General features: G+C 41.3%; 1 protein-coding gene across 4 annotated transcripts in view; it reads right to left on the bottom strand.

Annotated features, from left to right (window-relative positions):
- The window catches only part of THSD4 (thrombospondin type 1 domain containing 4), a 133985-nt gene that overhangs the window by 96237 nt on the left and 24407 nt on the right, over positions 1 to 13341 (bottom strand). For all 4 annotated transcript variants that reach the window (XR_005556355.1, XM_039340169.1, XM_039340167.1 and 1 more), the window contains exon 6: positions 11084 to 11183. Coding sequence is in view for 3 of the 4 variants with exons in the window: in XM_039340169.1 (XP_039196103.1) it covers positions 11084 to 11183 (100 nt within the window). In the remaining variant the exon portion in view is untranslated. The remainder of the gene's footprint in view (positions 1 to 11083; positions 11184 to 13341) is intronic.

The raw sequence follows: 13341 nt of genomic DNA, 5'->3' as shown, positions 1-13341 counted from the left end.
TCTCTGAGACTTGACCCGAGCAAGTGGCATCTCACAACAATGCACAATGTTAAATATGCAAGGCTTCGTTTGGCGCCCGGGCAGATGCAAATTGCAGCTCTCTGCAGGACATTATGGAGACGACGTGCTTGTAAAAATGAATCTGGGACCTTCTGAGGGGTTTTACTCTGAAAATGTGTTTGCTATATTCAGCAATGGGACAGTGCTAAAAACCGCCCTGGGGAATTAATCCTAAAACTTAACTGAAAGACACAGCAGCCTGAGCCCAAATTTTAGCTATCCGCTGGATCCATTTCCAACAAGTCATGATCGTGAAAGGGAGTCATCTAAAAGATGATTGCGTATGACAGCTGATGCAGATTTTAAATGTGTGTTGACGAGTTTTAATAACTGATGGCTATTTGGTATATAGGTCATTTCCTTGCACAGAAGCTGGAAAAAACTTTTTCTAGTGGGAAGACTTCTCCATGACATTCATCAGAACTGATCTTATTTATGCTGTTTTCTTAATCCAGTGTTGTGGACTACCTTCTTCCTATCTCCCAACCCAACATAAAAAATCCCACTGGGGGGGATCCTTGGTTTTCTCTGAGCTTGGTTGATTTGTTGCAGACATTTCATTACCCAACTAGGTAACATTATCAGTGCTAGAACAGCACTCCTTTATAATACTGATGATGTTGCCTAGTTGGGTCATGAAACATTTGCAAGAAAACAACCAAACTCAGAGAGCACCAAGGACCCCACAGTCCTAGTTCTCCTCCTCCTCCTCCTTCTCCTCCTCCTCCCCTTCCTCCACTCCCTTCTAATACTGATGATGTTATTTAGTTGGGTCATGAAACATCTGCAAGACAACAATCAAACTCGGAGAACACCAAGGACCCCACAGTTCAACCCTGAGCTACAAATATTCTCTTCTTTCCATATAAAGACCACAGCTTAATTGAACTCAGCCAAGAATGAGGTCTCGAACTGTGGTTACGCAGACACCAAACACTCCTTTTCATGCCTGCCACAACTTGCTTTAGTCTATGGTTGAATCACAGCCTTTGCACTTTTGCAAAGTTACACCTTTGTTTCCTGGTCTAATTGCAAAGCCAGCAGACTGGAAACAGTTTGAGGGTGAGCCCTGCCAAGGACTCTTGCCATCTATGAAGATAAATCTCAGCCCTCTGTCGCTGGAGCTATGAAAGTAATAAAGACAGGATTTAAAAAAAACAAATAAAAAAAAATTAAAAAAAACCTGCTACACCCCCCGCAGGTTTGCACAGTTCCATCTGGCCCCCCCGGTTCATCCCAAGGAAGCAAAATTGTCAGCCATTCTTTAAAACTATCTCCTTCAACAGGTTCTTGAAACCCAATGGAGGAAGGAGACAGAAGAATGTAGAGTTTAAGCAAACACTGTGAAAAGCGCAAATATTGACATGAAAATTCAGCCGATGAATAAGTGGAAGAATTATCCTTGTCGGCAAAAAAAAAAAAAAAAATTAAAAAATGAGAGAAGTTCTTTTCTTCAACTAGAAGCCAAGATCAACTCTTTCCCTGTTGGATGAGTTGTTGCCTTCCAGGCATCAATAAATCGTCCAAATATTTTGCATTCTTTCTCTACCCCAACACACTCACAAACACACACCCTCACCAAACAGGAGATTTCCAATTCATTACCTCATTACCAGCCAAAGAGGACACCAATTTCCAAACATTTTGTTTTAAGGATCGGCTCAAAAATAATTTTGAGGGCAAAGGTAGCCCTCTGGGGTCTTGGCAGAGTTGCTGAAGGAAACCTCCCCGTGGATTCAGTTTGGCCAGGGGCAAGCGCCAGATCTGAGTGGGGGAAAGATGCTGTTTTTAGGGCATGTTTGTGATATGGACAGGCACAAGAGGATGAGGAAGCCGGTCAGAAGGAAAACCAACCTGAAAATAGAGAGGAATTTCCCAACAGTGGGAAGAATTAATCAGTGGAACATCTTGCCTCCTGGTGTGGTGGGTTCTCCATCGCTGGAGGTCTTCAAGAAAAGATTGGACAACCATTGGCCCAGGTTGGTGTAAGGACTCCTGCCTTGGACAGCAGATTGGACTACTAGCACAGGGCTTTTCAACCTTTTCACCCATTGTACCACTTTTAGGATATGGCAATATCCAAGTACCATCAGACGCCTAGCAAGGTGTCAAAAACTTGATGACCAAAAAAAAAAGGAAAAAAGTGATAAAGTACAGGTAGTCCTCAACTTACAACGGTTCGCTTAGTGACTGTTTGAAGTTAAAATGGCACTGAAAAAAGTGCCCCCCAAGCCACAGCCGAGCAAGACACCTGCCTGCCCGCCCAGCGGCGCTCTTCCTCCTGTCCGAGGTTTTCATGGTTGTGAGCATTTCTGTTGAGGATTGGCAGCGGGGGTGGGGTGGGGGTGTTTGGTTTTTATTCTCGTCTGCTGGGACACTGGGACACTGTGACCGTCATAAATATGAATCAGTTACCAAACATCTAAATGTAAATCACAAGACTCTGGAGATGCTGCAACATTCCAGCTGATTGGTGCTTCTTCAGGGCTCAGCAGAAGCACCAGGATCAGCACTGAGCTCCAGCTGGAGCCTGGCATTGATCCTGGCGCTTCTACTGAGCCCTGACAGTCCCAAGAAACACTGATTAGCTGAAAAGCGGCACTGATCCTGGCGCTTCCGCTGAGCCCTGACAGCCCTGCAGCTCCAGCCATCTCTCACTCCAGCTTCTGTGGTTCTGCCACCGGTTCAGCTCATTCCCCTCCCCCGCTACCACTTTTCTAGGATGGTCGCGTACCACCTGCCAGGTGCCAATATACCACAGGTGGTACCCGTACCACTGGTTGAAAAACCCTGGACTAGAAGACCTCCAAGGTCCCTTCTAGTCCTGTGGTTCTATGATTCTATGACAAAAAGTGAGAACAAAACCGACAGGGATCCAAGAAGATAATCCCAGAGCCAGATGCAAAGAATGGCACAAATAAATTGAATTGTTACTAAAAAGAAACCGGTGCACCATCTCACTTTCAAGAAAGATCCACATCAACCAAAGATTCTTACAAAGGCCATCTCTAGTTTGCCTTCAAGATTAACCCTACAGAGGAATCTTTCACTATCCATCTCATTTTGAAGGAAATAGCCCCTGTAACCATAACACCACTAAAACATAAGCTAAACAATCAAAATGCAGGAGAATAAATACGGAAAGGAGTTTATTCAAAGAGTAGTTGTGTTTATCTCTTGTGCTAGCCCACCCACTATTTGTTTTACTTACATCCTGATTTTAAAAAGAGAAGATTCTCTCTCTCTCTTTCTTTCTTTCTTTCTTTCTTTCTTTCTTTCTTTCTTTCTTTCTTTCTCTTTCTTTCTCTATCTATCTATCTATCTATCTATCTTTGTGTGTAGGGAATACAAACTAAATCTGCAATTTCAGGGATGAAATTTTATTCATGATTTAATCCATGGTTATCTCTCATCCTGGGCTTACTCTCTGGAATTTTCACCTCAATTTTTGTTTGCAGATCCTGCTCAAGAGTAGACTCAAGCCAACGTTCAGGAGGAGAAGGATTTATTTAAATTCATTAGCCACCAAACTCCAATACATCCTGAAGGTTGATCAAAGAGAACTGTGGTGTCCTCGTTGGTCTCTGAGCTTTATTGTTTTCTTGTAGATATTTCATGACCCAAGTAGGTAGTCTCATCAGTGCTAGAAGGGAATGGGGTTTGCTCTCTGTTTATATACAGGTGGTCTGATGATGATCATCAGCACCAATGATGTTCTTTAGCTGGATCATGAAATGTCTACAAGAAAATCACCAAGCTCAGAGAGCACCAAGGACGCAACAGATGTATCTGAGAATAGTAGGTTCCCCAAGATAAAGGCTGGTATAGAAGATGGGACAAGACTCCAAAGACAGTAATAAAAAGGAAAAGGAACAGACCAAAGTGAGAGATTTAAACATATGTTTTAGCTCCAGAGCTGTTTTTTGAGCAAGAACACTGGAGAGTGTGAAAGCCACCAGAGAACCTGAAGAGCAGATCTGTTCCAATGGTGGAATTCAAAAAGAATGCATTCAAGACTTTTTGCTAGCTAAAATTTTCTGAACGGATGGATTGAGCATTTATGCCTAGGGTTAGGGTTACGTCACCATGAATTCGGAGAGCAAAATGGACATTGCCAACAAATTCGGAGTGCTTGGGTATGGTTAGGAGGACACTGACTTTTCTAGCCTGTCCTATCTATGTTTCCTGGTAAAATACATGGGGAAATCCCATTGGAGGAAAATTCCACTTAGGGTTAGGGTTAGGTCACCATGAACTCATAGAGCAAAATGGACATCACCATCAAACTCGGAGTGCTTGAGTATGGTTAGGAGGGCACTGATTTTTCTAGGCTACCCTATATTTCCTGGTAAAATACATGGGAAAATCCCATTGCAGGAAAATTCCACTTAGGACCAGCGCCGTTCAGAATGTGCTAACAAGAGCCATGCTCTACATACTCGACTGTCTTTGAGTATTTCTTGATCCAAGAGAGAAATCAGAAAAAGTCCCCATTCCCTCCCCTTTGCAAAAAAGCAGAAAGAAAGAAAAGAAAAGAAAAGAAAAGAAAAGAAAGAAAGAAAGAAAGAAAGAAAGAAAGAAAGAAAGAAAGAAAGAAAGAAAGAAAGAAAGGCATGAACTGCTGAAAGTCAAAATAATTTAATATTATAGTTTCAGTGGGATAAGTCCAGCTGGCTTTTAAAAAGAGGAAAAACAGCAACTGCTCCAGAACAACATAGCAGAAGGCTCCGAGACCCCCACACACCCCCAACCCCATCCATTGGTAAGGTTTTGCATATCCCCACAGATCAGTGAAAACATCTGGAGAATAGACCCAAAAAGAAACCTAAGTTCAATTGTTATTTTACCATATGTCAGCAGTAACGCTGGGGAATTCTTAACAAGGAAGCGATTAAACTGAAAGCGATCAACATATGTTCCATACTTAGGGCTGGATTCCTGAATTCTTGTAAACAGGATTCTGCTCCCGATTCTGGATGCAGAGCCAGAAAAAGTAGTAATACTAATAATAAAAATGCACAAATGTTTTATTACTCAGTAATGAATGTCTTTGCTATGAACTGACTTTTTTTGCCAGCAGTGAGATCAGCTGTAGCTAAATTGATAGAATTGGGCTGGAATGGATCTTGGAGGTCTTCTAATCCATCCCCTGCTCAAGGCCAGAGTCCTTATATCAACCAAGATCAATGGTTGTCCAATCTTTTCTTGAAAACCTCCAGCAATGCAGCTTCCACAATGCTGGGAGGCAAGATGTTCCGTTGATTAATTCTCCTCACTGTTGGAAAATGTCTCCTTATATCTAGATTGGATCTTTTTCTGATGAGCTTCCATCCCAAAAAAAAGTGTTTGACTTAATAGACAAGTTCAAAGCAGGGAGTTTGACTTAACCATCACATTTAGGTGGACAACTCTGAAGTTGCAGTGAGCCAAGGATTTCAGAAAACAAAGAATCAAATGTTCAAATCAACTGCAATTAGAAATTTATCAAAGAGAAATTCAACTTAAAATTAAGGAAACATTTCTTGTTAACGGGAACAATTAATCAGTAGAATAGCTTGCCTTCAGATGTTGCTCCATCCCTGGAGCTTTTGGACTGAGCAGCCACTTGTCCAGAATATTATGGGGGTCTCCTGCTCAAGCAGGGGGTTGGACTCCCTCCAAGGTCCCTTCCAACCCTGTTATTCTATATTCTGTACTTGAGATGAAGGATGAGAAGCTCCCCATCACTGAGATGCAATTATTCTCAGTGGCATCACACAGATGAACCCAGAAGGGTGAAACAGCAGATCAGGCAAAAGGGAGCTCACATTTCATGAGGGAAGGAGAAAAAGAATGTTCCCAGGACATCCATCTTGCTTCAGTTCGCCCTCATGACACGTAAAACACTGCCCTGTGGATTTTCTATCTTCAATTAATCCCCTGTTTGACACCAAACATCGACCCTAGCTTGATTCCAATAATGGCCAGTTGCTTGAAGGATGAAGTTTCAGGCCAAAGGGAAGCTACGTTCTAGAAAGTATTTTCCCATGTTAGAAGTTTAAGTGAGGAAATTCGTTTCTGACAATCCAGGAGAGAAAACAGTAGGACAACAACTTTGCTGGGGTTTTGCTGGACTTTGAAGCAGGAGGCTCTCAAAAAGCCATTTCCAATGGCCTCCAACGGACCAACGCAGTCTTAAAAGCCAGTTCTTTGTCTTTATTTTTATTAAGCAATTTGATCGCCTACAGAGGTACGCCAGTAAATCTTGGCAGCTGAGTTAAATAACATCTTAGGAGCAGGTGATCCCTTGTCCCTTAACCTCACTTTGTTGCGACACATCTTTTCACAGGGAGCTATTAATGGACTTTTCATACATATGTTAATGTCTTTGGGGAAGAAAACCGCTTGTTTTTCTCCCATTCGCCTCAATCCGATTGCTGTAACAAAAACCCATGTTTTATCATAAGCTCCTCAAACTATTTAGCCAGCAGCTTCATCTCCTCAGTTGTAGTTGTGTGAAATTTCCTCCATCCTGAATGTGGTATTCATTGGCATTGACCTGCAAGCATTTTTATTTTTTTTTCAGTTCTGGCTTCTACTGAAATCCAGATAATTTTCCTTTGGTTGAGATTATGGAAGGTTGAGAGTTCACCTCTAAATTAAAATAGCAGGAAACAAAAACTCATTTTCCAAAAGGGAAGATTAACCAAGGTTTGTTTACAGGATGAAAAAGCCTGCCTTTTTTTAAAGACCAGCAAGCTGAGGGATGGAGAGGTGGAGAACTCATAAAAAATCAGTATTAAGTCCATACTACAAAGAGAGCTGAATAAACAAGAATGTGGAAGGTTCTTTTATTTAAACATTTCTTAGAAAAGTTTATGAAAAGCCCAGCATTTCGCCCATGTTGTGAGATGTATTCAAAATAGACTTTGGTAGACTGAAATGGGACACAGCCTTGTCCTGCTTAACATCTCTAAGGTTTTCATAAAGTAAATTATTTGCTCAAGTTAATCTATAGATTTTGACTGAGATTCACTTCAGATGGAACATATTTTATGTGATTTTTTTTCATTTATACTGTTTCTATTATTTAATATATAAAATACAAAATACAAAGAAAAGTAAAAAAACTTTTTGGCTGCCAAAGAACAAAAAGAGGAGATTGAGGGAACCTTCTTAAATCTCGACTGCTCTGCACAAGATCCCAGATGTGGAGAAAGCACAATTCCAGATCATCTTCATGTTTAAATCATTTGACGTTCACTTTTCCTGGATGCTCATATCCATAAGCCTGTTGAGCTGATTGCCTTCATCCAAAGGAATTCTCCTTGTCTCTTCTGGGTCCTTCTGCTAGCATACTCACAGAAATCTATGGAGGATTTCATTCAGGGTCTTAGTACAAATTGCAAACGAAGATCACAGTTCTTCAGTCAACTTTTCTCAACCCACAGATTTCTCACCAGAAGGACTTCATCCACTAATGTCTTAGTTGTCTCTGGATTTGCTTACAAGCTACATACATTACCAAGAAACGGAGAAAGCAAGGAGTGCATTCAATTAATTTCATACAAACATGAAATCAGACTTTGCTTCTTTCATGCTTGCTTCATGGCACCTTTGGAAGTTTCATCCCTCCATTTACACAGACGTATAAATCACTTTGGGAGGTTAATGATAATTAACTACACTAAAGCAGGGCTGTCTACCTTTGTGGCTACAATCACTCCCATGTTCAGACAGCCAGGTTTCCTTCCAACGACTCTCACAAGAGAAGATGTCAACTCTACAATGAGCATGGCTGCAGCCATTTTTTCTTCTCATTCTAGGTTGCCACATAGGACGGAGGGAGGGGGCATGTCCAGGTGCTTCGCTAGTCAAAATAATCTTCTGTCCCGTGGGAACCAAGGTCATCTGCTGCTCCCGTGATCAGGGACTGGGCGTGTATAAGAAAGCCCGCCAAATGAATGTATTGGGGAACATAGTGATGGCACAGTTTTGTGGGTGGGACATTATACTTTGGAACTGGGTAATTTTTAGTGGGAAATTCAGACTTAGTTTCACTTTTGATCGTGCCAATACTCTGTAATGAATAAACATGTTCTTTGAGGAATTTCCAAGCCTCAGAGATCTGCTTTATTTGTCTCTGTCTGTCAGAACCATGACAGAAGAAAGAGGGGCTCTTGTGCTGAGAAAGGCAGCCATCGTGTTGACAGGTGGTTGAACCCTTGGGATCACCGACGCTTAAGGTACTTTAGGTGACATTTCTCAGGACCTTCTTTTGAAGCTCAGGGACATCGCGAAATATAGCTCTGTTCCTTTTGTTGGTGCCATTATCGGAAGTGTTGACAGAAGAAATGTGTGTGCAGTGAAAGCATGAAGGAGGCCGAAAAATCGACACCCAAACATGTTGCAATAAGCTTTTGTGGAATCTGAAACTCGCTCATGTAGACTCTTAAGTGCAAAGTCATGCCTGCTTGATGCAGGAATAGCAAATAAACCTTCTTGGACAAAGGATTGTCCAGTTTCTGCTGGATGACTTCCATGAAGAAGAGTCCACCATTTCTCTGTCAAGCTGCTCTTAATATTGGGATATTTTTTTTCTCTAACACCCAGTGGGAATCTGCCTCTCTGTAATTTAAGTCCATTCTTCCTTATCCTATGTTCTGGAACAAGAAAAAACAGATCTTGACGTTCTTCTGTGGGACCTCTCTTCATCCAGAATGCACCAACCTGACATCGCTGATCTCAGCCAATTCTTGTTTGCTATTCTCGTAGACTCAAGCAACTTCCTCTCCCCTGTGAGATAAGCAAAGCCAGAGAGCTTATTCCTTGGTTTAATTCAGTTACATGAGCTTAGAAGGTGATCCACCAAGCCAGATTCTTAAGAACCTCAGCTGACCCAAAAAAATGAAGAAATGAAATTTGACTCTACTATTGCCTCCATATTTGTCAAATTCAGTACACAGTTCAGGAGATGTCTGATGTGGTAAACATCCTTATGATGGAAATAAGGTATTCACAATATCCTAAGGCCACATTTGCGTGTTGACGTGACCCCAATTTGTTGTTTAAAAGTCCTTAAGCTGTATGGGTTCCCTCTCCTTCATTCCTTTATCCTTGCTACTACATAGGGTTCCCCATGAATATATTGAGGTTCAGAACCGTTCTTGGTTTGGAGAGCAATAAAATAACTCAAACTTGTATGCTTGAATGCCTGTCAAAAATTTCCCTCAATTTTCCTTGATCCAAGAATTGCATTTAGGTTTTTGCTGAGGAACCACAATTCAAAACGTAATGGGGGAAGTCAAGTTAGAATTTCAACTGGATAAATTTAATGAGAAATAAATATGGCTAATGGGATTGTTTTTCATTGTATTTAACATTCTTCTCTTCTATCTCAGTAAAATTGCAATATAAAATAAACTTTTGGCAGTCCTTCAGGAACCCACCAAAGGAGTCTTAGGTTGTCTTCTTCTGTTTCATAGTTGTTGACAATATTTGGAATATAAGAGCTTGTAGGCCCATAATTTCTGAAGGCATGGCATAACTGGACTTCAACATTATTTATGACATTATTTCAATTTATAGCACTGGGAATAACACTGAAATGGCCCGTATGAAATGGTGAAAGGGAAACAGTTTTGAATCTACCTTTTGATTAAACTTTCTGAATGGGTTCCCTTATTTCTTTTGCTGAAATGCCTTGTTCATCATCAAATTCCAAGAAAAACTAGGAAAGAGGATAGGAAAAAAATGAAACTGTTCTGGTTAAGTAAATTAGATGGCTTTAAAATCCATTTCCATGTTATGTTAGTGCATACAGGGCACATATTCAAAATGACAGCTCTGGGAATAAACGCCGACTGGGGTGGTAGCTCTACATTTTGTGCTGAGCTGGATCTATTTCACCTATAAATTAAAAAATGACCCAATTTATGGGTTTTTTTAAAAAAAGAAAGCTCCAAAGATATTTTTCTGACTGCTTCTTACCTACACACAGTTCTTCATTCTCTTTCTGATTAAATGCCGCAGTTCCATATCACCCTTTCATCCAGAAATGCATATTATTATTTATTAATAATTAGATCAGCTCCCGACAATGGGAAATCACCCGGCTTGCAATGGAATTCCCCAAATGCCAAAGCAGACAGAAGGAATGCTTTTATAGGTAGTCCTCAACTTAGGACATTTTCACGAGCTTTCGAAGCAAAGCTCTGCTCAGTTCCTGTAGGAAATGCTATGAAAATGATTCTACAAGGTGTCCTCAGAGGCTGGGTGGAGGTGGGGGTTTGACAGTTTCTCATGCTTGGTCCTTAATTTCCTCCTCCTCCTATCCCACAGTCACATCAAAGAGCAGGTTTGCCCTTTCTCACCACAATCACCTGCAACAAAGATGATTAGGGCTCTAGAGGCTGAAACAAATGATGAACAGTTGAGGGAACTGGGTATGCCAAGTCTAATGAAGAGAAGGAGTAGGGGTGACATGATAGCAAAGTTCCAATATTGGAGAGGCTGCCACAAAGAAGAGGGGGTCAAACTACTCTCCAAAGCACCAGAAGGCAAGAAGCAGTGGATGGGAACTAATCAAGGAGGGAAGCAACCTAGAACTAAGAAGAAATTTCCTGACAGTGAGGACAATCAACCAATGGAACAACTTGCCTTCAGGAGTTGTGGATGCTTCGTCACTGGAGGTTTTTAAGAAGAGATTGGACAGCCATGTAGGGTCTCCTGCTTAATCAGGGGGTTGGACTAAAAGACCTCCAAAATCCCTTCCAACTCTGTTCTTCTGTTATTCAAACAACCCTATGCCATTTGGGCATTCACAAAATGGGGGCCAAGAATAACCAGGTTCAACCATGACAGATAAGGCCCATTTGCAAGAAGGTCCTCATTTCAGTTTCCATGAGGATTGGTAGAGAATAAGATGGGAGATGAAATATTTAAATATTCCCATCCACCGCTACCCTCTACACTGAACAACATCACAAAAAGGGAAGGAGGGTGGATGCACGTTTTCGACCAAGCCGCAGACGTGCCTTCTTACCTTCAGCAAATGGCTCCCACTCATAGAAACGGCCCATAAATGGCTTGTTGTTGTACGACGCACATTGCACCTCTCTGATGTTTCTGTTCTCAAGGCAGGCCTGTAAAACAAGTTGTGGGAAAGACACATTAACCACATTATTTGGAATTTAGGAGGACCAGGGCCCTCATCTCCTGGAATAAAAACTTAAAATCATGTTAAGTCTTGATATAACAGAGCATCTGCAATTGTTGTTTTCCGTATGATAGCCTTTTTTTGCCTCTTTTGGTTCCAAGCTAATTTGGAGGGGAAAGTGTTGTTGTTGTTGTTGTTGTTGTTAGTTTAATTGTTTTTAATCATGAAATATGGAAAATCTCAAGAGCCACAGAAAAAATTAAAAGGAAAAAAAAGGAGACCTGGTGATTATACAGTGAGGGAAAACGTAAGGTATATTATAGTTATTAAATTGAATGTGAGGAGGACAAAAAGGGGCAGAAAAAAGGCTAATTAAGCAAAGAAAAGAAAGACAAAGCTCTCTATCCCAAAACGTATGGCTTAAATCTGGCTTGAATGTCCATGCTTAAATAGAACATGGATTAAAGCCATTTACAAAGTCAATTATTTGTAATTGGAAACTCCTGGCTGGGCCAAAGGGCTGAAAGAGGAAACTTGAGATGCTGAGATGAAGATCTGGCCAAGAAATCAAACCCCTTCACTCTAAATGGGAAGAGGGGCAGGGTCCATAAAGCTCCTCCCAAGGGTCCATATTGTTTGCAGTGAACCCACAAAACATATAGGCTGTTGAGAGAATTCACAGATGGAAGGGCTGGCTTGATTGAGAAATAATTGGGAAAAAAAACCAAGGAGGTCCACATCAGCCAAACAAGGGGCACAGAAGATCCAGGCCCTGCTATAAATATTGGAGAAGGTCATGAACTTTACAGGTGGACGGGAAAATATTTCAGAGAAATCAGAAGTGTAGCATGAAAAGCCAAGGCAGAAGAGAAAAAAATGGGGGTAAAGTCAATGTCTGGGTATTCAGTGGGATGGTTTGAAGAGACCTACAGAGGGTGGGATCTGATCTAGCCCTACTCCGTTGTGTTTTTAAAAGAACAGTTTCTTTGATTTTAATTCTCATTTCAGAAGACAGAAGAAGGAGGAAGCACACAGCTGTTAGAAAAGAGATTCCTTCCCCCTCCTCCATTTTGATGGCCTATCTCCATCTCAGGAAAAGACATTCCCGAAAGTTAGCTATCGCAATAGCTTGGTTCTACCTCAATCCATCCATTCTTAGACACCCCCCCCCAACATTTCAGATAATATTCCTGGATGAGCTGTGTGGTTCTGTCGACAATTCCAAGAACGCGAAATAAATGTTGCATTGTTTTGGAGGGGAAGGAAAGTGATGTTGGTTAGTTTCCCTCATGTTCTGGCCCTCTTAAATCCTGCCATCATCAAGAAAAGAGAGCCTCTACATAGCATCATGCTCACCCATGGAATTCAGAACTGGAATGAGTCAATACAATAGACGTTAGATCAGTGTTTCTCAACCTTGACAATTTTAAGGCATGTGGACTTCAACTCCCAGAATTCCACAGCCAGCATTGCTGGCTGTGGAATTCTGGGAGTTGAAGTCCATATGCCTTAAAATTGTCAAGGTTGAGAAACACTGCGGTTAGATGGTTGCAGGGAGGTCATAGTTATAACTCAAGACGTCTATATATCATTTCACAAATTTAGTTGGGCTGAGGCACAAGCAGAAGAATGCTATAATGGTATGTGTGAATGACCTTGGGAGACAGAGGAAGAACACAGGAAAGGGAAGATAAGAGGCTGCTGAGCCAGCAGAAGGAATCGGGATGCAGCAAACATTTCAGAAGGGACCCTCCCTAGTTTCTCGACTATAAGAGTGGGGGGAGTACTTTCAGACTTGAAAGATTCTGTTAATGTAATGTAGAATTAGCTCATCTTCCCATGCTTCCCATGGCCAACAGGTTCTACAAGCTCATGTCTAATTGCATTTCATTGGTTCCAGTTTGGGTCTATAGACCCAGTTTGGGTCTATTTGGGTTCTCAAAACTACTGTTTCTTAGCTAGCAAGGAAATGAATGAACCATCCTACACACATTGTACATTGTTCTGGAACTCAATCAGCAACCCAGCCTTGTATGTACCATGATGAATTTTTTCCCTGCAGGGACACATCTTCACATCTGGCAAGCAACAACATTCCCGTCTATTTTTGCAGCTCTTTCTAAATGCTTTTATTTGCTTTAATT

Source organism: Crotalus tigris, unplaced genomic scaffold (genome assembly GCF_016545835.1).
Source record: "Crotalus tigris isolate CLP2741 ecotype Arizona unplaced genomic scaffold, ASM1654583v1 scf7180000017741.1442986301:2390832, whole genome shotgun sequence".
NCBI classification, from domain to species: Eukaryota; Metazoa; Chordata; class Lepidosauria; order Squamata; family Viperidae; genus Crotalus; species Crotalus tigris.
This window is presented reverse-complemented; position numbering and strand designations above follow the sequence as displayed.